The following is a 27553-nucleotide window of genomic DNA, read 5'->3' on the forward strand; positions in this document are numbered from 1 at the left end:
TCAATAAATATATAACTTTATTTGTGCATTGATGAACAGTGGAATGTAGCGATGTTCCCAGAGGTGTCGGCGGCGGCGGCAGCGTCCAGTATTTATTGCACGTCCTTCGTCCAGGAAGTGGATTCAGTGTCGAGTTCCCGTGAAGCCGAAGGTCACGGCGTCACGTCGTCGGTTCACTGGAGGGAAAACAAGAGTTGTCACGTCGACACCATGGCAACGGGAGGGATTCATGCTAAGCTACGCTAACTCTCTGACACATCGCTCACCTTGTTGCTGAGCTCAGGAAACAGCTCCTGCATGGCGATGTCCAGCAGCATGTACGTCATCTGAACACACACACACACACACACACACACAGAGGACAGATGTTAGTCTGATTCCAGCTGCTGCGTCTTGTCTCGCCTCCACTTCAGCTTTTATAGCGTCCATGTGTTTGAATTCTGTCCAACTCTCAGCTGCACAGTTACCGTATTTTCCGGACTATAAGTCGCGTTTTTTTTAGTAGTTTGGCTGGCTATGTGACCTATATGCCCAGGGACTACGGATGGAAAGTAGCTAGTAAGCTAAATCTGGTACAAGGCATCTCTAATCTCATTTCGAGACTAATGTTATTTTGTACATTATCCCTGATACAAATAAACTTATTAAACTAAACTATATTCAGAAGCTACTTATATATAAAAAATATAGCCTACACTATGACCACAAGAGGGAAGGGAGCCTTTTATTTCTAAATCCCTCCCTCCCATCTTCATCTTCCTCACTTGCTGTTCTCCTCGCTGCGCTGTGACCTGGGTCTCCGTTGCGCCGTAGCGCTTCACTCCCATTCAATTAGGCTATGAGTATTTTCACAGCGTGTTCTGCGGTCCGTCTTCGGTCTCTGCTCCGGTGCCGACAAAGCTCCGGCCACGGAGCAGAGACCCAGGTCCGACAGTCAAGGCTTTTTTTTTTTACCTACTAGGCTATTTGGTGCCGGCCTTTCGTGTAAACAAAGCCCCGGCCATTAATTAAATGTTTGAAAAATAAATGGGACTTATAAACCGGTGCAACTTGTATATGTTTTTTTCCTCTTCATGACGTATTTTTTGACAGATGCGACTAATACTCTGGTGCGACATATAGTCCGGAAAATACGGTACATTTGTATGAAGGGGTATTAGGGCCAGGCAACTACTATAGTCGATGGCCATGGCTGCCTCTACAGACGCCTTGATTAAGCTTCAGTAAAAAGGAAATTCTCTCTCTTTTGGCTCATAAACACGGTGCGGTCATAAGTTTAAGGACGAGACTGTGTCGGAAACTTGGTTTGTTCAGGAGGATAAAACCACATAAACTTGGAGGAGGCGGCCGCATTCGTACAAAATGACATCGTTAGAACTGGACAGATGCAGCGGTCAAGTCTCTGCAGTTGTTGTTTTTTCTTGTGCCTGACTTTAAAAAAAGAAAAATTGGCTTTTGTTTTTTTTGGCTGGCCCTGATACTCCTTCGTACAGTTGTGTGGGTGTTTTTGTGTGATTTCAATCTTTTATATTTTCATAACAGAATCAGGATCAAACAGTTTTTGTTGCCAAGTCATGATGACACAGACGAGGAGTGTGACTTCAACAACATAAGAAATCAGAACACGGTGTACAACATGGTGTAAAAAAAAAGACAAAATGAAGAACAAACTGTAAAAAAAAAAAAAGAAGTAAAAGTAAAAGTCAGTTGATCTTGTAAGAAAAAATCCCTTTTATCCAACAGAAGCTGATGTTTTCCAACAGGGGTGAGAACGTGTGTTTTGTTGTGACTGAATGTGGTGGAACGACCTGAGACTGAACAAACACCTGAGACTGAGACGAGTCTCCACACGCAGAGAAATCCACCGACACCGGAGCAGCAGGAAGTTCAACTACACTTCTACACACGGCGACTGACTGGCAGCGAGTGTTTTACCTGCTTGTTGAGCAGCGGCTGCTGGAAGCCGTCAAACAGAAGTCTGATCCCGTTGTACTTTGCGTCTTCGCCGATGCACTTCCCCACAAAGTCTGAGACAAACACACACACACACAGACACACACTTGAGTTTATTTAGGTTGTGAACAGGTTTTGTTGTTTTGTTTTTGTTGGGTTCAACTTGTCACGCTGCAGACGCCACCTTCCTCAGGAGAAGAGGAAGAAGAAGAGGGGGTGTGAGTTTGTTTGAACAAGACGCTTCATTGTCGTTCTCTGGGACGTGTGGTCACCTGCCTGTGTGTGTCTGTGTGTGTGTGTTTTCTACCTGAATCAGAGAAACAGAAACAACTTCTTCTCTTTCTATTTAAACATCTTCGTCTAAACATTTCAGCCTCGTGAAGCCGAACCGGACGTCGAGTCTCAGGTTTTAACGACGTGTTTATTCAACAGTCGAGTCTCTCTGAGTAAACACTCATTAATAAAACACTCGTTAATAAACACTCACTAAACGCTCTAATAAACTCTCTGACCCGCGTCCTGTTCAGCAGCTTCACATCCAGATGTTGGTGGAGAACAAACAAGCAGCTAAAAGATGACGTGCTGCCCCCTGGTGGAGAGTTTGGTCTCCTCCAGCTGCTGAGGGAAACATCTGGAGCTGCTGTTTGCTGAGCAGGTGAAGGTCGGAGGAATTATCAATATATTATTAAATATTATTAATGGATAATAGTTTTCTTATTCGCTTTTCAAAAAGCAGTTAAAAATACATCTCAACTTCTCTTGAATTTCCCGCTCTTTCCTCTCTCTCTCTCGCTCTCTCCATATCCTACATCCTTACTTTGTCTCTTTATGAGTTTAATTAATTAATTTTTGTTTTTGTACCTTATCTCTATTGTCTTTATTTGTTACCGAATCACTTTGCACTTTATCTCTTTATTTTTTTTTCTCATTTCTGTTCATTTTGCTCATATAACATTAATTATGTATGCACTTTGTCTCTTTTTTTTTCTCTCTGTTTATTTGTTAGCCATTGAAATTTGTCTTGCTGTAATTTGTTATAGGGGTGGAACCTATGTACAAGCCAACCGGCTTCGTTCCCTCCTTGCACCATTGAAACTTGTGTGCTAAAAAAATAAACTCTAAACTCTAAAATAATAGTTTTATCTTATTTTCTTATTTTAGTAATAATAGTTTATCTCTTTATATCTCACTTTGTGTTGATTTCTCGTACGATTCAGGAGTTTGTAACAAGGGTAAATTTCCCTCCAGAGATAAATAAAGTAACTCTGACCTTGAATCAGCTTAGGAAAATAAAAAAAAGTTAATTTGCTGCAGTTCGTCACTGACCTGGTAGATACTTCATCATCTCCTCAAACGTCTGCTTGGCTCGGATCAGTCTGTCTTCACTCGTTCTCTCCTCGCAGTTCTCACAGAAAACGGCGTCTGCAGGAAGGAAACGGAGTCAAGTTCAGATCAGTTTCTCCTGAACGGGGCCCCGGGGCCTTGGTGGGGGTTCTGCTCCATCTGAACTAGAGACCCTGAGCAGCTGGAGTTTTATTTTGTTTTGTTGAGCAGCCAAAAAATATTAAGAAATATTCTCTGGAGGTGAAATCAGAGCTGAAATCTTTCAGTAAAGACGATTTTTCACATGAATCAAAACCTGTGTGGGAGTTTATTTAACCTGTTTCCTTATTAGCAGCATGAAAATGTTGCTTCAATCCTTGAAAATGTATTAAATCTTAAAGGGATAATTCAACATTTTGGCAAACTGGCCCATTGCCATCAAATACACAATCCAACAACTCCAAAACGAGTTGTTGGATTGTGTATTTGATGAGTTTGATGAGGGAAACCAAGAAATCCCGTGAGCCTCCGTAGCGTAGCTCTGAGCAGCTCACGGCTCTACTCCGCCGTTCTAAAAATAGCTTGCACCGACAATTAAAGGTAACGAACCTACTGCTATGACAATGCAATTGCAAACTTTTGCAAACTTGCATACGGTAGTTTGTTTTACAGGTACCTGATCTGAGCCAAATATCCAGTGACAGATGTATGAAATGAGTTTTTTTTTCTTCTTTTATTCATTTCCAACTCAGTATTATCAAAATTGGAAATGGAAAATTGAGAACAACTTCAAAGTACATACCCTCTCTTCTTTTGGCCACTTTGATTTTCTTTTTGTTATACGTATATTTTTTTAATGTTAAATCTAGTGTTGCTATTTTGACAATTTTAATTATTTATTCTTTTGTCTTGAAGCAACATGCAAAAATCAATTTTAAATCCCCTTTGTTAGCATGTTGCCTTTTCATTTCTGTTTTGAATCCTCTGCAAATCCAGTCAACACTGATGAGTTGATTTCAGTCAGTACAACTGTGATGTGAAAAATCCTTTCAATCCTTTGCAAACTATGCAATTTGCCTGAATTTGCCAAAAATGTTGAACTGTCCCTTTTAACCCCTGATGTTTCCAGATGTTTCCCACCTCGGAGCTGTGTGATGAGCGACACCATGCGATGCTCCTGGAGGATCTGCTGCAGCTTGGACTGCATGTACTGGTCCATGTAGGCCTCGAACGTGTTCTTGAACAGGATCCTCCCGGCCGCCAGGAAGTGATGCAGCCAATCAGGCATGTGGAAAACCACCCGACCTGTCAATCAATCAATCAATCAATCAATCAATCAATCAATCAATCAATCAATCAATCAATCAATCAATCAATCAATCAATCAATCAATCAATCAATCAATCAATCAATACCTCAGGATCAAACACTTCAGGAACCAGGAGTTTGTTTCCGCTCAGAGAAGAAATAAAGAAGCAGCTTCACTTACCCACGTACATCATGTAGTCGTACATGCCGTCCACATGGAGCAGCTCCAGGAAGTAGTTGTTGTTGGGTCTCCTCTCTGAAGAGTCCGACAGGTTCGCGTTGTTCTTGAACAGAGTGTTGAAGAGCTGCAGGTCAAACACACAAACGTGCACTGTCAAGGAAACGACCAATCACACGACACCAGACTCTCTCGCCCACTGGTTGGTGAAGCTGTTGACATGTTTTTACTGAAGTGATATCATCATCTAATAATCTACAATCACACCTGCGTTGCTTTGCTTGTACGAAACGACGTAAACGCATGCGTAGACGCGGTCGCTACCAGAGTAGAAGAGGAAGTCAGCTGCAGGTTAACAACACAAACTGTCGACGCATTATTGATGACGTACGACTCACATTGCCAGGGAACATCCGATCTGTCTGTTCAGACTGCAGACGCATTGGCAGATCTGATTTATTTCCACATATAACGAGGCCTAAATCCATCTGACAACATCCAATATCGTGCGTTTTTTCCCCATTTACATGTTCATGTTACAGTACAGATCCAATCAGAAGCTCCAGTGCAATCCTGTACGCAGTTCTGTCAGATTTTCATCCAGACTGTGGAATCATTTCAGAACTTTTTCTTTCTTATTCTTATTCTGTTTCTTTTTTACTGTGTTTTTTTTATTGTGATATGGATCCCCTTGGGTCTGAAATAAAGAATGAATTGAATTGAATTGAATTGTGCCACTGGAACCTTGTAGTGTAAAGAGCCTCAGAGTGAAGCTGCTCCACCGTCGCCATCTTGGCAGACTTCTGACTCCGCCCCCTGAGTACCAGGTGATAAACACCTTCAGTTTATCAAACAGAACCGGTGCGTTAGGTGGAGATTATTTTCAGCAGCGTACTAACACACACTTGTTGCTGCTGCTGTAGTTTGTGTTTCTTTCTGCATCATTGAACCAGGACCAAACATCTGGGCAGATGTTGGTGCCATAACTCATCATAAAAACCTTCCTCCCTTCATCGTGCCGATCTCTCTCCTCTTCCTGCTCCGCGCTCAGACGACTACGCCTCGTTTATCCAAACTGTCTCCATGGAGACTAATGTGAAGCTTTATCAAGAAAACATAGAGGGCTCCTCCCCGAGAGCTCAGGAAGTTCATTTCCTCTCCGACCTGATAAAAACTCTGCTTTTCTTCATTCTCTGGAGTTTATAAAAAGCCCTGTAAACACTCTCAGATAATGAATGGCCACCTTGGTTACCACGGCAGCGGGGGACAGTTCACTGGTTTTACCTTCTTGTTGTTCTCGGCCGTGGGGCTGAGGATGGTGAGTTCAGGGCGGCTCGGTTTGGGTTTGGGCGACTCACAGGAGTTGAAGAAGGACTGGATGAACGGCTCCAGGTTCTGTCCTTTCTGGAACACACACACACACACACACACACACACACACACACACGTTATTAAATACATCATACACCAATGGTTCTCAAAGTGCGGTCTGGGGACCCCCAGGGGTCTTTGAGAGGGTTCAAAAATGAAATTTTACCACTTTTTTTCTAGAATTTAACTTTTTTTTTTTTTTTTGAGAAATCGTTACCACTTTTTTTTATCATCATTATTATTATTATTATTTTTTTTTTTTACTTTTGCCACTTTTTCTAGAATTTCTATTAAACTTTTTTTTGAGAATTTTTAACAGTTTCTTCTAGAATTGCTTTTAAGAAATGTTACCACTTTTTTCTATTCAATTTGAAACTTTATTTTATTTATTTATTATTATTATTATTATTTTTTTTTTAGAAACGTTACACTTTTTTCTAGAATTAAAAAAAACAACCTTTTTTGTGAATTTTTACCACTTCTTTCTAGACATGTTTAAACGTTTTTGGAGAAATTGTACCTAAAGTAATGTTCTTCAGTCTCAGAGCAAATATTTGTGTATTTCTGGTGTTTGGTTCAAAATTTTGTCCAATGGGGGTTCATGGACATTTGACTTTTTTTTTTTAAATTCTCCATGTGTTTTCCTTGACGAGTGGAAACCTTGAGATTGGTTTTCTTGCTGATCTGAATGAGACGATGTTGGTCGTAAATGGACGACCAGAAGACGAGTGACTCACCTCTTTCATGAGTTTCCCTGGAACAGACTTGAAAATCTTTCCTGCAAAACACAAAGACTCAGATGAATAAAAATTCACAAACCACCTGGCGGTTCATGTTCTTCTCTCTAATAAATATGGACAAGAGCTCAGAGCTCAGAGGTAAAGACAACATGAGCAGATGTTAAAACATGTCAGGAAGAAAATAAGTGAAATCAATCAAAACGTTTTCTAATATCACAGCAAAGAAACTGGAGGCAAAGTCAGAAGGAAAGATAAATTTAACTGGAAAATCCATGAACTAAAGACACAAACGGAAAGATAACAACTGATTATACTGCAACAATAACACAGTGAATCACATTTATGTGTTTCCTCTGTAATCTGATCACAGACCAGTTTGCAGCAGCACAGACTCGTGCTCCAACATGTTATAAATCGCTGCTGCACAAAAGCAGGAAGCATCAGTATCATCAGTGTCAGTGTCAGTGTTCAGAGCCTCGTACCCAGGTTGACATCAGGCAGCATCCTGTCCAGGAACTGAGACTCCATGCTGTGAGGAGACAGGAAGTCGGCCAGCAGCTGACTGTTGCTGAGCTCTGGATGCTGCATCAGCCTCTGAACGAACACACAAACCGACAAGGAGCAGGAGCTTTTTGTTACTGGACTCATTCCTCTTCAAAACAGAAAAACATCACACAAAATAGAGGAGAATATAGAAAACATTCTTATTTCTTCAGTAAAAGCTGAACATGTATAAACCTAAACACTCCTTCACTCTGTCTTGTTGTGTTCTTCTGCCCTCTGCTGACAGTAAACACATCAACACAATAGAAACAATTATATTCAGTTAGTGAAACATGACTCGTCTCTGTAAAGTTCAAAAACAATGAGAACCTCACAGAAAAGGTCAAAAAACAAAGAACAGAAATAAAAACTATCATTTTCTCATACAGGCACATCTCAATAAAGCAGCAGTTCGACATCGTTAGGTTACAATAGTGAACCTTTTCACTATACTCAATTTTTGGTTAGTCATCATCATTACAATTAAAAGAAATATAGACATGAAATGTTTCAGTCTGTGTGTAATGAATTTATATAACATATGAGTTTCACTATTTGAATTTAACTTTGTACTGAAATAAATGAACTTTTCCATGATTTTGTAATAGATTGAGATTTGCCTGTATATTCCTGTCACTCTGTCGGTGTCATACCTGTAGATATTCCTCAAACTCTTCCCTTTTTGATGAGAGGAACTCATAATTCTTTGGTCCGATGATTCTTTTGGATGGAAGCTGAGCATCTGCGAATGTTCCTGAAGGAGAAAAGAAAACCAACATCACCAAGTCTGTGTGTTGCTGTTTTGTCAGTTTGTTTTGTCTATTTTTAAATTTCATTGTTATATTTCAACTATTTTAATACTGTTATCTTTACATCTGCTCATACCTGCCGAGGGACGACAGGTGGAAATGAGCAAATGCTGCTATAACCTGGCTAAAGACGTCGTATTTGTCCTACAGATAAATGTTTATTTATGAATTGTCCCTGTTTTATAGTGGCGCCAAAAATAATCGCTTCAAAGATTCTGACTTTTTTTATTTTTATTTTTATTTTATTTTTTTATTTATTTGCACATAAAAAATAAAACAAAACATTTACTTATCTCTCTTACTAGTAAGAGAGATATGAAAAATAAATGTGCAGGTGAGGTCTGAAACCTGAAAGGCTTATAACATGACCTCACCTTGATCTAACACATAATTGAAGCACAGTCAAGAAATAATAATCACATACCTTGTACAAGGTATAGATAGAAAATAAAATTAAAAAAGAAAGGAAGGAAAAAGATGAAAAAAAACAGGGAATATGTTGGTAGTAAAAATAGAAGTAGTAGTGATGATAACAGCACTAAATAAATAAATAAACAAAAAAAGAGATGAGAAAAGAAAGCGAGACAAAAGAAGAGAACAGATGAATTAAGTTCAAGTAAACACTAAAAAGGGAAAAGAAAAGAAAAACAAAAAAAAACAAAAACAAAAACATGGGGCACTAGGGAAGCAGAATTAAAAGTCAGGCCATGTTTTGATGTTCAGTTAATTTCATCTTGATTCTTAATGGGACGATTCTGAATCGATGCAGTTATGTCACATAATCGATTTTTAAATTCAAATAATTCATTCAAGTTTGATGATGTTGTTCACATACAGAGACAGTGATTTATTTTATTTTACAGCACAATGCCAACATTTACGTTTTGTTTTTGAGAAATTAAGAACCTTTAAGTAGGCTATAGGCCTTTTCTGTGTGTGTTCAGACTCCAAGGAAGCTGCTGCCTTGTGGAAATGCATTTATTGATATTTTCTATTTTATTTTATGGTAAATAAAAAGTCATTTATTTATCTGACTTGACTATTTATGTAAATTGATGCAAAAGCCATGTGTGGCAACATAGAAAATTGAGGATGTGATGAATCGAAATGCATCGTATAATTGAACCGAATCGTAGTCAAATTGAATCGTGAGGCCAGGGAAGATACACACCACTACTGTTTTAATTAATAAATAAATTCCCATTCCCATGTGTGTGTGTGTCTGCGTCTGTACCGTGGAACTCGGTGAGTTTAGACTCCAGTACGTAGAACTCCATGTATCGTCTGTAGACCGACCACCGCTCTATCTCGTGTCCCGCTGTCGGACGAGAGGAGAGAGAAAAACCAGCAGGAGGATCAGGATCTGATCTGAGGTCAGTGAAGCTGCAGCTGAACCTCAGCTCAGACGTTCGTCCTCCTCCTCCTCCTCCTCCTCCTCCTCCTCCTCCTCCTCCTCCTCTCACCTTCCTTCCTGTCGTTTCGCTCCACGTCGATGCAGAAGACGGGGATCCTCTCCCTCTTCACCTCGTCGTCGTAGCTGTCGATGTACGGGATGGTGATGAGCCAGGCCGACAGGTTCCTCTGGGAGCCCGGCGTCCCGGCCGGCTCGGCGGGGGAGTCGTCCTCCATCACCACGGTGGCCTCCTCCACCTGCAGGAGGACACACAGGCAGGACAGGTGAGTCTGAGTCTGAGCCTGAGTCTGAGTATAAATCTAAACCTGAGCCTGAGTCTGAGTATAAATCTAAACCTGAGCCTGAACCTGAGCTTAAATCTAAACCTGAGTAGTTCAGACCTGAAGTGGGTGGGTTTGTGGGTGGGTGGGACTGGGATTAGGGGTTTTGTTGACATATTGTTGTGAATGTCTTTTTCCCATATTGTACGATATCACTTAAAGGCCCCATGCTGTGCACTTTTCTCTGGGTTTATTTACCTGCTGATATCCCTAACAAGATGTATCATTGGTTTTGAGTACCTGTGATCTGCTTAATATCGTCTATATTGCCCCTTTCTGTTGCCTCTTTCTGGAGTTCTAACAGGCACAGGTCATTTGGCCAATCAGAAGAGAGAATGAGAACCTCTCCTCTGATTGGCTGACTGTTTTAGAGTGGCATGTGGTCGGGCCAATCACAGGCAAGTAACTGAAACCTAAGCTGCATTCATAGAAATTGAAAAATAACAACTGGTCACGGTGGGCGGAGTTACCTTGTGTGTGACATCACAGAAAGGAGGAAGTGCTATCTGCTCGTCTCAAATAGAATGTTCCTACAAATGGGCGGTGTGCGTTTCTCTGTTTATGACCAGTTTGATGCATGGGACAGTATATACGTGACCCAGAGACCTCCCCAAGCATGAAAAAATAACCAAAATCACATTTTTCATGCCATGGGGCCTTTAATGTCATCTTGTTGGAAAACCTCAATAAAAAGATTTTGAAAAAAAAAAAAAAAAAAAAAAAAATCTAAACCTGAGTCTGAGTCTTAATCTAAACCTAAACCTGAGTCTGATCTTAAATCTAAACCTAAGACTGAGCTGAGCCTGAGTCTTAGCCTGAACTTGAGCTTTAACCTGAACCTGAGTTTAAATCTAAACCTGAACCTGAAACTGATCTTAAATCTAAATCTAAACATGAGACTGAATTTGAACCTGAGCCTAAACCTGAGTTTTAACTTGACCCTGAACCTGAACCTAAACCTGAGCTCAGTGTGTGTCAGTTCTTTACACAACCAAATTTAAAGAAGATGAATCACAGTCTAATTTAAACTTTAATACACAGTTCCTGCTGAACCAGGTTTATGAAAACCTCATGTGACTAACAACCAGACCCCTCATGTTCCTGTGTGTTAACCTGTGAGTCTCACACTCACCAGGTCGTCGTCGATGTCGTTCATGGCGCTGGGCGGCAGCATGGCTCCCTCCATCGTCGTGCTCTTGAACACACCTTTGATCTTGCTGCCGATCCTGCTGATGCCGAACGACTCCCCGCGCTTCGACGTGTTTCTGCAACAAACAAGAGAGTTTCCCGTCACGCATCTCTGCCTCTTAACCGCTCCGACACGCTTCCTCTGATTTCTGCTGCCGCTTCTACATCCGTCACGTTTGTTAAAATCTCTTGAGCTTGAGTTGTTGAGCAGACATGCAGCAGAACAGGACGACCGTGAAACATCCAGCTCTCATAAACGTCCTGTAAACTCATCGCTAACTCTTTACCAAGCTGTTTCATCTGCACCGACATGCCCTCATGCATCATTCTGCATCTACGACAGGCGACATGCCGAGCAGCTACTCACCTGTTCTCCTCCAAACTGAAGCTATTTCTGGAATAAGATGCACAAGCAGCGAATGACTGAAGAACCGAGAGAAAAGTTCAAAATGTAAAACTGTTTTGCTCCGACTCAAACTGATCCCTAATGCAGCGTCTTCAAAAAACTGGAGCTTCAGACTAAATCTTTTATTCTGAAAGGCAGTAAAAAATATATCATGTGCATTAAAAACTGAATTATTCAACGCGTCGCATCACTAACCTGTTGATTCTTGAGTTCCTGGCCGGAGACTCGGCTCCTCTCAGCAGGTGCCTGAAGTACTGAGGGTTCAGAGAGGAGACGCGGTCAGAGAGTTCACCTGAAGCAGAGTCTCTTCAAGTCAGAATATCTAAATGATTTATTCACAGTATTGATCTGCAGTCGATGAAGTTTTCACCTCAAGTAAACGCTGAAGCAGCACAGTGTGTGTCCATACAATCTGGGAAGTTCAGCCCAAAGTTATGTCATAATTTCTGCAGTCAAAACAGAATCTAAAGCACTATTAAAGTTATTTTGTTTCTGTTTTGTTTTATCGTACTTAAATGTGTACGTATGTTCTTCGTTTAGTCAGTATTTTGTCCCTCTTAGCTTATTTCCTTGTATTGGTTTTCTATGGTTCTATGTACTTTTCATGTGTCTTTTTTATTTCTCTGTTTTATTAATAGACAACCTGCCTGGGGACAACAGACGGAAATTAGCCGTGGCTATAATCTGGCATATTTGTTCATTAATATGCACTGTCGCTAATCTAATTAAATTAAATTAAATTAAATTAAAAAAAATATGATAGTTGGTTGTAGATTATTTATTTTCTACATAAACAATGTGAACACAGAGAACTAGAGTTGTTTTAATTGGGACATTGATCAGTGCAGAAATAAACCTGGTGGACAAACTGTTCCTTAATGACCTGCTTTGACATTTACTGTATGTTTTTGTTACTTAAACGTGCACTGACATGTTCTGGCCTCAGTGAACGTCTGATGTTTTGTAACGGGACAAACACGTAGCTAAGGTTAGTGTGGTTTAAAGTAAACTTTACATAATAATTTAGTGCAGTAGCATCAAGTGTAAACATGCTGAGCTACCCGTCAGCTCAGATATAAACAGATCCTGGAAGTCTTATATATTGTTTACGGTGTCCTGGCTGCTGCAGCTCTTACCTCGTCGCTGTGGCAGAACATGGGGGTGAAGACTCTCTCCAGCAGAGACAGGACGTGTTCGTAGGCCTCGAACAGGCAGCGCATGGTCTGCAGCTTCACCACGCCGCCGTACGGACCTTTGGCAACTGACAGGGAAACGACACACACACACACACAGGAGGTTAAACAGGGTTCCCACTCTTTTCTTGAAACCATTTTCCAGGACATTTCCAGCTGCTACAGTTCACACGCTGCACACTAACACATCCCCCATCCCATTCATGCTTTGGAGAAGTGTTGTTTTCCACAGTTGTACCTAATTTTGCACATGATTGTTTCTATGTTTATTCCTCTCTCATCCCTAGAAGTCTGATTTAAAGGGACAATTCACCCATAATCGATAATTCACCAATTTTCTCACGGCTTCAGGACACTTGGGTCAGTACAGACGAGCAGTATGGAGGTGTTTGGATGTTTCATAGTGTGTGTTGTGGACAATTCAAAAGTGAGCTCTATCCGCCGCCATTATATGAAAATCCGTTGCCAGCTGGACCCCCCCTGGAACTCCTAAAAAGTTTTGATGACTCTGAAAGTTCTCCAAACCCTTCCTTGGCATGATGGTGAGTAGAAACTTGGTGAATTATCGATTTTGGGTGAAGTATCCCTTTAAAGATGTGCAGTCTATGCCTCTAACTTATGAAATAATGCTTAGAAATCGACAAATTTATCATAGAACAACTCAAAAACATGCACTTATTCTTAACTAATCTAGAAACGGTGTTTAAAGAGATGGGAAGCGTCTCTGTAGAAGGAGTTCTTACTGTTCCTGATCTCCTCCACGATGAACGGGTCGAAGCTGATCTTGTCGATGCTCTCGTCCAGGCAGTAGGTCTCGTAGATGTGCAGCACCTCGCCATGCAGACGCTGCAGCTCCGAGTCGCTCAGCTCCGGACTCAGGATCTTATCGTTGAACTCCTCTGGAGGAGACGAGGTCAGAGAGCGGAGGGATGAAACAGGTTCAGTGATCTGTTCAGAGCTAATCTCTCATCCACCACGCTGTTAATAAAAGACGAAGCGTGCAGCGATATTTACGGTGACACCGGTTCTTTCTTACCCACGGCCAGGCAGAACTGCAGCACGTGCACGGCTCCTTCCTGCTTCAGGAAGTTCATGAAGCGGAAGAGGAGATCCTGCTGGTTCCTGATCTCCCTCAGCTCCATCTTCAGCACCTACAGGCGGCCGGAGGCAGAAGGTTTAATGACCCACAGCTCAGAGCAACAGAGAACAAACACAGCTCACAGGTCCAACAGAGTGCAGACGCTCACCGACGGCTTCTTGTTGCTGACGTCGGCGTATTTCTGTAGGAACGGGACCAGGGCTGACGGAGGCTCGGTGGCCAGTTCAGGCTGCAGGAACAGGAGCAGAGTCAGAGTCATTAGTTCAGTAGTTGATTAAATCTGAACGGACATGATTCATATAGAAGGAAACAGTTTCACTTACTGGAGTGTCGTCAACAAATATGAGCACCATGAGGTTCACAGTATCCTGGAGAACAGAGAAGCAGCATGCGTCAGATTTATATATTTTATATTATTATAGATTTTTCTAGTGTTTTTTCTAACCTGGTCACTTTAGTTTTTATTGAGAATTTTTCTTGATGTAAAACTAAAGTTTATACATGTAAATATAAAAACTAATGTGAACACATGGGAGTTTCTGTTGCAGTCTGTCCATATTCCCATTTTCTTATTAACCTGGTTAGTTTTATTACAGTATTTTTATCTATTTGTTTTTATTGTGGCCTATTAATGCAAACATTATTTTATTCTGCAGTATGTTTTGGTGTCATGTTTGAAAATAAAGACGATCTAAATCTAAATCTAAATCTAAAATCTAATCTAAATCAGCAGGTTTTTTCTGAAGGTCCTGGTGACGATGCATTCAAATACTGTCTGAATAAAAACTCACAAGTTATTTAATATGAGTTATTTTCACCACAGCAGTACGAGGTAGAAATGTTTCTCCTCCTGTTTACAGTCTCTAACACCTGTTACATTTGTTAAAAGCAACAGAACTTCCACTAATCTTAAGTTTTACAGGATTTAAAGAAAAGAACGACCGACTCAATCACACACAGACTCACAGGGTCGGCCATGAAGTCCATGGTCGGTAGGATGACGGACCCGGCCATCACCTCCCTCAGCAGCAGAGCCAGAGACCTGAAGGCAGACGGAGCAGAGCGACCGGTTAGAGTCTGACAGGTTACTACTACAGGTGATTGACAGGTGTTGCTGAGCAACCTCGTAGCTCCGCCCCCTCTAACCTGCAGTCCGTGGCTTTGGGCGGCATGATGAGGGGAAACAGCATCTCAGTCAGCTTCCTCAGGTAGAACAGCTCGTCTTTGCGGCTGCGCAGCGCCACGTGCAGATCGGCGCCGTACTCGTCCAGAGCCGCCTGCTGTAAACCCTCCACGCTGTTCACTGCACACACACACAAACACACACACACACACACACACACACACACACACACACACACAGAGACAGTGGACGTTAAAGCAGCGTCACAGAACTGGACTTAAAGGACAAATCACAACCTGCTTCTTCAGCGAGAACTGTCAGCACGTCCAGACTTTTGTCTAAATGACATCACACTTGACTTGATGTTAAATTATGACATAAAACAATATAAATATAAATATGACATCTTACTTTACCTTTGTCTTTAGCTTTTGCGATGATTTCAATGTGTTTCATTGTAGCTTTCATCACTTTGTCAGCAAACACACCTGGAACATCCACCTGACGTAAAGATATGCAGAATTCAGTCAACAGGACGCTGTTTTGTTTGTTTTGTTTTATTCTTTTTTTTTTTTACAATGTCTCTAATCGCCCTAGAGGTGCTATAATGTTTTTCTCTTCTATGTGTTTGTTTGTTTGTATATTGACCTTGTATATTTGTCCTTTTTTAAAATGTAAAACATTTTACGGGGCCGTTGGTGTGTGTCTCCACTGCAGGAACCAAACCTGAAGGGCCGTCCCGAGGAGCTTTTACGGGGCCGAAAGGAGTCGCTGCCTGGGAGTTAGGTACTCAGATTGGCCCCGAAAAACTCCCGGGTGGGGCTTGAGGTTTTACTCTGTACTGATTGGTCAAATGTGATGCCAAGAGAAAGCCCCGAAATAAGCAGCATTTTTAAAACTCAGCGTTATTTAAAGGGACAACGAGGAGTTTCTATTTGGTTATAAAAAAGTCTCACGTTGATTTGGAAGAATCTACGCTACCCACACTTGTTAATGGGCCCATTTTCGATAAATATATCGTTTTGTCTCTATCGTTATTTTGTTATTATTAGTGGTGGTGGAAATGTTTCTTTACTTTCGGTTTCGTGGCGAGTCATGAGAATAACGCCGCCGAATCGCCGTTTATGGTCGGAACTACGACGGTATGTGATCCTCTTTGAACCTCTGACTTTAATTCTTGATGAATGAAAACATTGCGCGGAGGCTCATAAATGTAGTGTGAAAACGCTTCGCTTTTCCAAAACTCCTTGTTGTCCCTTTAAAAAGCGTCTACACGGCTGAAAAAAGAGAGAATAAGTCAGTAAAAGACTAGAGTAGCAGTCGTAAAAAAAAAAAAAGCATGATAAATACGCAATCACTGCATGATGCGATGAGCGAAATGGCAATTAAAAACTCAGCATTACTAGAAAGTGTCTATACTGCCGGAAAAAACAGAAAACACTGCACAGTGACTGCGCGTGACTGAAACCCGGCGGCTGAAACCTGGTCTGCAGTGGAGACACGACTGCTGAGAGGACGGTTCCTAGGAACTCCTGCAGTGGAAACGCGCCTCGGCCGTATGAGTCATTAAACACCACAAACACATCAGGATAAACATCTGCTGCTCGTCACCTTCTGAGCCCGGCGGACGAGCACCGAGGCGAAGAAGCGAAAGGTCATCCTCAGTTCATCTACACACGCCTCGTCGTCCGTGATGTCCCTGAAGAAGAAGCAGAGGAGGAAGTTTAGAGACAAACGGACGTCTTGGAACAACAACAACACCGTCTGAAGACTGAGACGTGTCCTCGTACCTGTACCAGGGGAAGACGAAGTTCTCCAGGACCAACTCAAACACCTGCAGGACGAGGACAGTGACAGGTCAGACCAGAGTGACACACTGACTCTATATGACATTTAAACATTTAAAAGCTCGTTTGTACCTCTGCTACTGAAGCGTCCACTTTTGAATGAACCTTCAGGTCCAACCATGGCTGATAGTTTTCAAGGAGCAGCGTCGGCCTGCAAGGAACAAAAATATAGAAAGATGTGATAACTGTGTGGTTAATGTTTATGTTTCTTTATTTGAACCTGGAGGAACCTACAGTAGAACTGCATCTGGTCTCAGCAGCACTGTTCAACTCTGCTCCTCACAAAACTGCACCATGACCTCAGTGAAAGCTGATTTTAAAGCCCCAGTGTGTAACTTATTTGGCTTTTTATTAGCAAAAATCAAATATGTCTTTCATAAATACGTATTTCACTGAAGTCGAATCACACCTGCATACAAATGAAAGCTATCTCGTACCTTAGAATGAGTCGTTACAAGTCGTTACAAATACATAAGTGGGCGACGCACCATGTAGTTGTGTTGTCAAAACACCAATAACATGACGATCATGTTTCCTTAAGTCACAGGTACTAAATAATCTTAATAAAGAAACTGTACCTTTAAACATTTTGTTGTGATTAGGGAAAAAGCAGCTGAGGAAAATATAATTAAAACCTATTTAAAAAGACTCTGTTAATTCAAAACTGTCTCAAAATAAATGAAAAATAAAACTTATTACTAAATCTCAGTGTGCTGTGAACGTACCGGTGGCGTTTACACTTGACCTTCCCACAGACAGCGCAGCTGTGGCCCAGAGGAAACAGCTCCTGCTCCTGCTGCTGCTGGAGGAGGAGGAGGAGGAGGAGGAGGAGGAGAGAAAACACAACTCATCTGTTTTCCTTCATCATCTCTGGATAGATGTAACAAGTCAAACTGTAGCACATGCATACAGGCTGCAGATCAGAGATGAACCTACTCTGTTCCTTGGTTTCGTGGTGAAGAGGATGTTAGGGAGCAGAGACTCTGGTCCCAGGGAGCAGTAGAAGGTGATGACGCCGGCCAGGAACGACCAGAAGACCATCAGGATGTGGATATACCTGTGGTGTCAGCAGATGATCAAACAGCATTAAAACCTGTGTGTGTGTGACCTCATAAACTGTACTAAATAAACACAATGCAAAGAAACATCCAGAGCTCCTCCTGCTGGTCACTACACGTGTACTGCAGCCATGACGCCCTCACTGATACTGTAGTTCACATTACAGCTTGTTGATCTGCAGCAGCTCTTCAGTCTCGTGGTCGAGTCGTTTTGAAAATGTCACAAGCAGCAGAAATCAACCAGCTCATTATTAATAAACATTATCCACCACACAGGATGTAGAAACTCTACATTGACCCTGCGTCACCCAGATGCTGTTTGACTTGAAGTGACTTTACACTACAGATGATTATTTTGTTATTTCCTGTGTTGGTTACATCATTTAATCCTGCATCTTTATTTCCTGTGCGGTTTTGTTAATGTTTTAGCTCGAGTTTACATATAAAGTAAGTAAAAAATATTAAATAAGTTTACATAAGTCTGTAAATATCTGATCAGATCTACTTGAAACTACTTTCCGCAGCAGTGACAGTGAGATCCACATGGGTATTGATTGATTGAACAACAGGTGGATAGGATACGCAGGTCTACCAGGCACAGAGTACACATAAAGAGCCTATACAGGGTCTCTGCAGGTTTCACCAGCTCAAATTTAAGACTTTTTAAGACCATTATGGATGAAATTTAAGACCTATCATGACAAATAAAAAACCTACAAAAGAAATGCGGAGTCACAAAATTAGAAATTGATTGCAAGTTGCGTGTTAGGCTTGTTTGTAGTTGAAAATACATTCAATAAAGCACAATGAAGTGTCAGGAGCATTTTATTGAGCATTTGCGGTAGCGAGGAGGGCTCTACCATAACATTTTTCCCAAGGAGCACGCCTAAAGTGATCATCACGACCCCAGGATCACTATAATACAGAATAAATTCCAGTAATACACAGTAAATATACTCAATACTTCAATATCTAACTGTCATTAAGTGCACTTTGATGTGCAAATGCTCAGAACTACAAATACACCACAATGTCCTCTTGTCAAAGCCACTCACTCACATATGATGCTATGAAAACAAAACACATCAGCATCAGTATAATCTGGCAAAACTGACCCACTACATAGAAAGAGAGGGAAGTGTCCTCCATTTTCACAAAAAAATAAATAAGCAACCACTTTCAAAGCATTCAATATTTATTTTACAACACAAATACTAGGCTATATTGTATTGAATTGATAGAGCCATCACAGAGGAAGTCAACAGACAAGACACTCCATAATCTACTAGAATCAAGTAACATTTTGGTTCTGAGCTCATTTTACAGAGAAATTAACTTGTCACCTCAGAATTCAACAGGACTATCAAGTTATAGTGTAATCAGTGGCATTTTACATGTAAAAAAAAGTGGTGGGGCACCACCATTTCATAGAAAGCTGCATACCAGAAAAACCATGTGTTTTCTATTGTTAGTGATGTGTTCATCAGGGATCCATGCACTGTAGCAATCACACAAGCCTAAATGAAGAATATAAGATAAGATTCCACATCATGAGGTGACAAAAGCAAACTCAGAGCAAATGAGAACAAGGAGGGAGCAGCAAACAACTCAGTAGCTACTGAAGGCCACAACGGACACACACAGACTGTTAGGGATCAGATCCATTCTATGACAACAACAACAACAACAACAACAACAACAACAACCTTATGACACTCTTCACCATCTATAGAGATCCAGCACAACAATAGCGGATTTTCTAGTTATTGTTCGGTTTGAATAAAATAAATCAACATGTTGAATGCACAGCCCAGCGCCATAAAGGCAGCATGATGATGAATAGCTGTCACTCACCAATACTGGACTGGCCGCGGAGCAACTCACTCCCAGTCAATCACAACATTTCCTCTGCGCACCGCGGCCACCGGTCGGTCTGAGCTCCGGTCGGTCCGGTGGACGGCGCCGCCTCGGCAGCTGTTCCTCTCACGGATGAACGTGAACGGAGGAGACAGAGACGTACCGGTGGCGGTAGCCGCGGTAACAGGTGGTCAGACTTCAGGCCGTCCTGGCTAGCTGAGCTGCGTAGCCGTAGCAGAAAAGTTGGTAGCCTAACGTTAACTAGAGTGAAGAAATGACCTATTTTCGGTATAACTTTCTGTGTTTCTGATATCCTTCTCCTTTTTTAATTTCCGTTCAGCGCTCCCACTTAGTTTCTCCATCTTTGCATTTTTTTGAGTTGCTGGTTGCTTGACACTCCCCGCTCAGTGCACGTTGATTTGCGTCACCTTTGACCAGCCTTCACGGGCTGACCGATGAGGAGAGGGTCTCAGCCGTCTCAGCTCATGTCACAGACACAGTCACAGGCAGGTGCAGGGTTTTCTGTGCGGTGCATAGACGGTGCAGCTCAGCGGCTCCGGCGGACAGTTTAACAAATAAGCGAGAGATAATCAGATATTTTGCTTATGCCCTCACTGCCCTGGGCCCTTCAGAGGTCGCGGACCCCTGGGCAATTGCCCATATGGTTAATCCGGCCTTGGTCAAGCCCTATATATTATGGTATTTTACAGTCTATGATTAAACTACATCTTTTTATTTAACTAGGCTAGTTAAATCACAGTAGCATACTGATTCGTTGAACTTACAGGCTTGTTACTAAGTATGTATTAATTATCATGATAATCAGCCTGATGTAAATAAAACTCAACGTGTCACACAGCTCCATGTTGTCTCTGTGTGGTGTTCAGGGACCGTCAGGACAGTCTGAGGACAGACAGCTCTGAGGTTGAAGTTTATATTAATGCACCGTGACACTGTGGCAGGTCTCTGTCCGTCTTCACCACAAATCAGATGTTCAGCTGGAGGAGGAAAACTCAGCTGTTCTCGGTTCCACCGCGACGTGCGCCTGGCGTTTGTTATGTTTTTTTCTCCATATCAAGCTCCGCCAGCTTCTGCCCACCTGACTCTGTGCAGCTTCTTCATTAAATCCAAACAGTCCGACACAGCGACGCACTGCTCCTCTTTGACTCTGAAGTCTCTGTAGCTCATCAGCTGGAACTCGCCGTCATGTACCAATGCCAGAAGCGACGGCGGCGTTTGGCCTCAGACGAGTCTCGGACTTCCAGAGCAGCTACAGCGCAGCGTTGTGACCTCAACCATGGTTGATGAGAGAAGAAATGTTGTTGTAGTGAAAATGGGCGGGCTCGTGAATTTTTTGACATAAAAAAAAAAAAAAAAAAAAGGGAATTTTTTGACAAAACGAGTCAAAACGAGCGTCAAATCGCGTATCTCGCGTATCTCGCGTTTGGTCGCGCGTCAAAACTCAAGCGAGAAAAAACCGTTCCTCGTGTTTGGTGGGAAGCCCCTTGCGGGTCTTCCCACCAAACACGATGAAACAGACGAAGACGCGAAGGTCCCGTCGCACAAAAGAAATCGGGTGTAGCGTCGCAAAAAAAAAAAAGTCGCGTCTACCGCGTCTCGCGCCTAATCGCGTCTTTGCGTTACGGCCTTTTACACCGCGGACGTAACGAATAAACGACACGTGACGGTGTGTTCACCGGACACAAAGCGAAAATCCGGTGTGAACGGACAACATAACAGGACCAGTGGTTGTTTCCTCTTTTCACCGACAGCTCTGGAGGGCTCTCCCTCACTGTTATTGGTGCGTTGAGGCCAGAGAATTGTGGGATTTGTAGTTTTTGAACGATCGGCAGGTTGTGATCTTTCTTTTTTGTGATTAGACCTGTCTAAAATTATTTAAGACTTGAACACAATAATTCAACAAATTTAAGACATTTTAAGGCCTAAAATTTAGATTTTCAAATTTTAGACTTTTTAAGACCCCGCGGATACCCTGCTATAAATAACAGTGACGTCTTTTTGTCTCTCTGTCACACGTTCACCTTGGTTTATGTGATGTAATTCAATAAGTTCCAGATAATTCAAATAGTTGTACTAAAGTATCTGCTTGTGTAACAATCTGAAAAACACCAGCAGATTATGTGCTGTGTTCTTCTGTTCAATCTAAACTTTGTTTACATTAAAATTTATGGTTTAGATTTTAGATCAAATCATCTTTTCTTTTTAGCTGAGGAGGAATAATGTAACTATCAAGACACATGATTATTATGAGGACTGGGACTGGATACAGTGATGGTCTTGGAAATGGTTTCGCATTGATTTGGTCTCGGTCTTGACCCGGTCTCGGGTTAGGTGGTCTTGACAGTTAGTCAACTAGCATAAATTGTGATTAATCAACTGTAAAGAGACGTGGGGAGAGTGCAGAAACCTTGTGACCACAATGTCGCATAAAAGAGACACAATATGAGCCCAGAGAGCTGCAGCATGGCCTTAAAGGGATGCAAATCAATTGCACGAGTCCATTAACAGGGTTCCCACTCTTTTCTTGAAATCATTTTCCAGGCCTTTTCCAGGACATTTTCAGCGGTTCCAGTCTGACAGACATGTTATTATACATCCTCTGTCCCGTTCATGCTTTGGAGAAGTGTTCTTTTCGACAGTTGTACCTTATTTTGTACATTTTTGTTTCTATGTTTCTTCCTCTCCCAGCCCCAGAAGTCTGATTTAAATTATGTGCAGTAATGGCTCTAAGTTATGTTTAGAAATTCCTATGAATTTATCATAGAACAACACAAACATGGGGTCCAATACTGGAAACACTCATCAACTCAAAGTCTCTAGTTTTCTCACTAGGCACTTTTTTTAAAGAAAATAAATCCTTAGTGAGGTCTGAAAACGGCAAACAGAGCTCAGGTAGCTGATGTGGTAAATCATTTTCCAGGACAACTGAAGCTTTTCCAGGACATTTGACTTTTTTTCTCATTTTCCATGTGTTTTCCATGACTGGAAAATTGGTCAACCATTGTCCAGGTTTTCCAGGTTTTCCAGGACAAGTGGGAACCCCGATTAAGTGGTCCAACATGGCCACACAGTGATATAACGCTAAAGGGATAGTTCAACATTTTGGCAAACTGGCCCACTGCCATAATCCCTATAGTCATAGCAGTAGGTTCATTACCTTTAATTGTCGGTGCAAGCTGTTTTTAGAACGGCGGAGCAGAGCCGTGAGCTGCTCAGAGCTACGCTACGGAGGCTAATGGGATTTCTTGGTTCCCCTCATCAAACTCATCAAATACATCAACATTATGATTGTTAGAGGTAAAGGTGATAGGAAATTAGTTTTCCCTGAATTCTTTTTATCTTTTTATCTCTATTCTTAAAGAATGCAATGAAGTGAAATATCTTGGTCATCATATTGTAAACGATATGTCTGATGATAGAGACATAAACAGACAGTGTCGGAGGCTTTACCTGCAGGCCAACATGCTTGCACGGAAGTTCAGTATGTGCACTAGTAATGTCAAGGTAGCGTTATTTAGAGCATACTGTACTCCCCTGTATACTGCACACTTGTGGAGCGTTTACAGTAAAAAAAAAACATGCAGAGACTAAATGTGGCCTACAACGATGGCATGAGGATACTTTTAAAGCTTCCTCGATGGTGCAGTGCCAGTGAGATGTTTGTTAATGTTGGGGTGCCAAACTGCTCTGCTGTACGCAATCTTAGGTATAAATTTATGTGCAGGATATCAGCCTCTAGAAATTATATCATTTTGTTTCTGTGTGATGGTGAGAAGAGCTCATTAAGGTTCTCCTCAAGACTGTGGAGCCACTGGCGCTCCAGTCTGTATGTGAGGGCTGATGTCTGTCCCTCTGGGACCGCATCTGGTTGATATTGATGGCTATGTTTGTGATCGATGTTTTTTTTTACATTGAACTGTTGCCATGTTTTTATTGTCTGTCTTTTATGTAGGCTATTTCTAGTCCCTACAGTGTTTCCCATTAATTAAAGAGACTGTGGCGGCCCGCCACAGTCTCGTTAGGGCCCGCCACAGTCTCTCACAGAAAAAAAAAAAAAAAAAATTTTTTTCAAATTTTTTTTTTCAAATTTTTTTTTTTCTCACGTGTGTCTACGTGCGGTGCACGCGAGCGAGGCGACAGTTTGAGAGGCTGACTGGCAGAGATGAGAGCTGGTGAAACGGTAGCATGGTTATTTAAAACACCATCTCTGATCTCTGATCTGTGCCTGCACATAGATAAACAGACAGGGGCGCACGCTAAATGCGCTATATCGCGCTAATTGCTCAGCTGCGGCGCTATATCGCCCCCCCCCGTCGGACCAACGACTCATCATCATCCCCCCCCCCCCCCCCCCCCCCCCGCCCCGGTCGCGCCATGGTCTCCTGAAATCCTGTGGGAAACACTGCCCTATGGACCTCTGATTGTGTCCTTAATAAAGTCTTATTATTATTATTAATCCAACAGGTCCAAAACTCCAAATGGGGAATAAAGAAATCCCATGAGCCTCCGTAGCGTAGCTCTGAGCAGCTCACGGCTCTGCTCCGCCGTTCTAGAAATAGCTTGCACCGACAATTAAAGGTACGAACCTACTGCTATGACTATAGGGATTATGGCAATGGGCCAATTTGACAAAATGTTGAACTATCCCTTTAACACAACCACAGAGTGATGTCAACAACCACAAAGGTGCACAAAACAAACACACTATAGCTAATGACTGGAAGCTTCTAGCTACATTGTCCAAGTCTGTTACTGGTGATAGCACAGTAATAACAGGCTCGAGGCAGCCAGCAGTGGGTGATAAACAGATAAACAGCAGGTCACACACACACACACACACACACACACACACACATTCCTCCAGACATCACATGATGCATCTCGGGTCATGTCGGTTGATAATCTGGCGGCGGACGGAGGCACCGACCTGTTGAGCAGCAGCGTCAGTGACACCATGCCGAGCAGCAGGAAGCAGAACACCGGGTACTGACGGCCGGTCTCCCGCAGCAAGTCGAGCTTCAGCCCCCGCTTCAAATCCTCCAAAATACCTGCCATCCTCCTCCTGCTTCTCCTGTGGGCGGACACACAACAACACAACACATCACATCACATCACACAACTTTTACCCGACCTACATTTCTGTTTCCATGGTTTTCATCTTTAAACCTGCACAGATTCAAAAGTTAACCGCCTAAAGTTAACGTTAAAACGGTTAACGGCTAACGTTCCATTTCAGGTCAACGGTTATAAACGCGTTTAAAAACTTCACTTACAGCAGCAGCGACGACGACGCTGTCGACGAGCTTCTTCATATAAAAACGATAAAACACATCTTCTAATAATCCTCAGGTGCAGGAGCAGCTCGTCGTCGTCGGACACACCGGTCCAAACCTAAACCGACGAGTCCTTCAAACGGAGAAAGTTTTTTACTTCATGTTTTTCCATTTAAAAAAAGAAAAAAAAAAAAGTCCAGACCGACTTCCTCCTTGACAGATGGAATGTTTCTAATCCAGCCCCGGTCTGAGTGACGGGCGGCGGGGGTTGCCAGTTCTGTGGACGGAAATACGTAACGGAATCACGAATCGCTAACGGTCACAACTTTTAAAACAAACGTTTTGACGATTTGTTTTTTTAAAAGACAAAACCCCTCTTCTTTTATTCATTTGAACTCGAATTTAACGATTAATTACACGGTTACCAACAGTATTAGGTTCATTAAATTGGTTTACCGTAAATATCCATTATTTTGAAAGGGCTGAGTTGATAGGTTTTTATTTATTTATTTATTTTTACATAAAATAGTCAAGTTACACTTCAAAAAACCTAAAGTATGGCATTTATAATTTAACCTTTTGTGACTTGAATTTTTGTTACTATTTCAATAGGACTACATTATTTTTGAAGATGTGGATGCGTTCTAAGTATATCTACAAATACTGGAATAATTTACCCTTTACCTTCTGTTTGTTATAGTCGCTCACTTTAGCTATTACTATTTCATGATTAGGCTACTTTCTAATTTGTGAGGGATAAGCCAGTTCTGTTGTATTATTAAGGGATCTTTCTATTGATTCAAAGGGAGAAACTTCTTTTTTTTATATATAATTATTTACTGGGTAAAATTACCACACAACGACCATCTTAACATTAACAGCGCACCATAAGTGTATTTTTGCTAAGAGGACATGGCAACCCCAAATCCAGTCAACGTCATTTCCGGTTAGGACGATCCCAAGGTTTGGTGAATTTACAGCGCATCAGTGTAGTGACTGAAATCACTCCTGAAGTCCCGTGACTCTGTTATTCAAAAATATATTTAAGTGTTATTTATTTTATTGATTAAACATCGTTTTATATTTAATATCTCTGGTCAAAGCTTTAGAAAAACATACATTTTTAATCGGTTATCTACAATAGTGATGTCAACATCACTGTCTCTTATGTTTGTTATTTCGCATTATTTGGCAGTGGATGTTTGTAAGGTCAAGGAATATAAAATTGTATATATTAAATTGAACTTTATTTAACTGATTTTTATTTTCAATAAACTCAAACTCACTTATTTGAGAGAATAAACCCTATAATTAACTAATTAGTTCAATTGCATCTTTATCCCATTTGCCAGTACCTTGCAGCTGTAATTGTATAATTAATCAACCAATGTGACCTCAAACTATAATAATGGACATAAAATGTCTTCAAAGTTTACAGAACTGCATTATTAAGCTTTTCATGATCTCTAAAATGTATCTGTGTCCCCAAAATGGAGGAGATGAGATGAGGAAACAACTCCGACTGCAGAATAAAAACACAACCACAAGTTTAAAGTCAATAACTTTATTAGAAAAATAGGTTTAACTCACCTCACTGTACAGTATAAAACAATTCATTTGCAAAAATGCAAACACACTTGTTAGCAAAAACAAAAAAACAAACAAAACAAAAAAAACACATTCTTGACCCTTATAATTGGTGATCCAACAGAGTCAACAACACTAGTATGAAAAAAAACCCAAACCAAAACAAAAGTCATAATCTGGCTGTTTTTTTTTTATAAACTGGGTAAGAAGAGAGAAAAAAACAAGCTGCACAATCTTTTTCTGAACTGGAAGATGCTAAACATGAGTCAGAGTCAAGACACCGTTTCATGGCAAATGTCACATCAACAAAACAAAAAAAGAAAAAGAAAGTAAAACAACGGCTAACTGCTACTAACGGTGTTTAACAAGAGTTTAAAGGAGAAAATCCAACCTCAGGTACTGTGTTTCACCTTTAAAACCCATCAGTCTGTGACCTACAACTCACTCCAACTGTTACTGTGTGATGATTGATCACATTAAAAACTCTTAAACCGCTTCATTCTGGGGTTTCTCCTACATTTCCCAGAATGCCTCCTGCTGCCTGATCTCTATACAATTGAACTCTTCTCTGTGTAATTACTCATCATTGGTGCAAATGAATAAATATTTTACATCTTTCTTTGTTTCATTAATATTTTTTTTTTTTTTTTAAAGGATCAGTCTGGTGAGATTCTGTATTTTAACGAGACCAAAACACACACATACACTCATTATTTCCTATATAATGTGTCTATATGCGTGTTAAAACATGCAACATGTTCCTTCATCAACGTGAACAACACACACATTTTATATTTCTTGCTGCTCTGTGTAAAAACCACATGTGTGCAGGAAATTAAAACGTTTAAAAAATAAAACAATTAATTACTACATAATTACGAGTACTCGCCGTCACTACTACATTATTACGTCAGTACTTGTTGGGTCGGACATGATACATAA

General features: G+C 41.3%; 1 protein-coding gene across 3 annotated transcripts; it reads right to left on the bottom strand.

The window, feature by feature from the left end:
- Positions 1 to 25256, bottom strand: LOC311007016 (sorting nexin-14-like). Of its 3 annotated transcripts, none has more exons than XM_084000097.1 (29): positions 25025 to 25256; positions 24679 to 24822; positions 17752 to 17872; positions 17541 to 17614; positions 16888 to 16966; positions 16759 to 16802; positions 16580 to 16667; positions 15385 to 15469; positions 14992 to 15148; positions 14812 to 14887; positions 14169 to 14213; positions 13994 to 14074; positions 13783 to 13897; positions 13490 to 13645; positions 12690 to 12814; positions 11749 to 11807; positions 11092 to 11224; positions 9689 to 9875; positions 9460 to 9543; positions 8070 to 8170; positions 7356 to 7467; positions 6871 to 6911; positions 6047 to 6166; positions 4766 to 4889; positions 4417 to 4581; positions 3280 to 3375; positions 1936 to 2027; positions 267 to 326; positions 1 to 176 (listed from the first exon to the last, which is right to left on the bottom strand). In XM_084000097.1, the coding sequence occupies exons 2-29, from the start codon at positions 24804 to 24806 to the stop codon at positions 174 to 176; spliced, it is 2751 nt and encodes a 916-aa protein (XP_083856223.1). In that variant the 5' UTR covers positions 24807 to 24822; positions 25025 to 25256; the 3' UTR covers positions 1 to 173. The 3 variants fall into 3 exon arrangements, with proteins under 3 accessions (XP_083856223.1, XP_083856221.1, XP_083856222.1); XM_084000095.1 differs by having other exon boundaries at positions 17541 to 17617; XM_084000096.1 differs by having other exon boundaries at positions 17541 to 17617; positions 25016 to 25256.
- Positions 25257 to 27553: the final 2297 nt, after the last annotated feature.

The sequence above is a fragment of the Trachurus trachurus genome (assembly GCF_905171665.1).
Source record: "Trachurus trachurus genome assembly, chromosome: 24".
Taxonomy (NCBI): Eukaryota; Metazoa; Chordata; class Actinopteri; order Carangiformes; family Carangidae; genus Trachurus; species Trachurus trachurus.

Coding starts and splice junctions, on each gene's coding strand:
- LOC311007016 (XM_084000095.1), bottom strand. CDS start 24,806: ATGGCAGGTATTTTGGAGGATTTGAAGCGGGGGCTGAAGCTCGACTTG. Junction 15,149..15,384: donor CGCAAAAGCTAAAGACAAAG/GTAAAGTAAGAT, acceptor GTGTGTGTGCAG/TGAACAGCGTGGAGGGTTTA. Junction 327..1,935: donor AGCCGCTGCTCAACAAGCAG/GTAAAACACTCG, acceptor GTGTGTGTTCAG/ATGACGTACATGCTGCTGGA.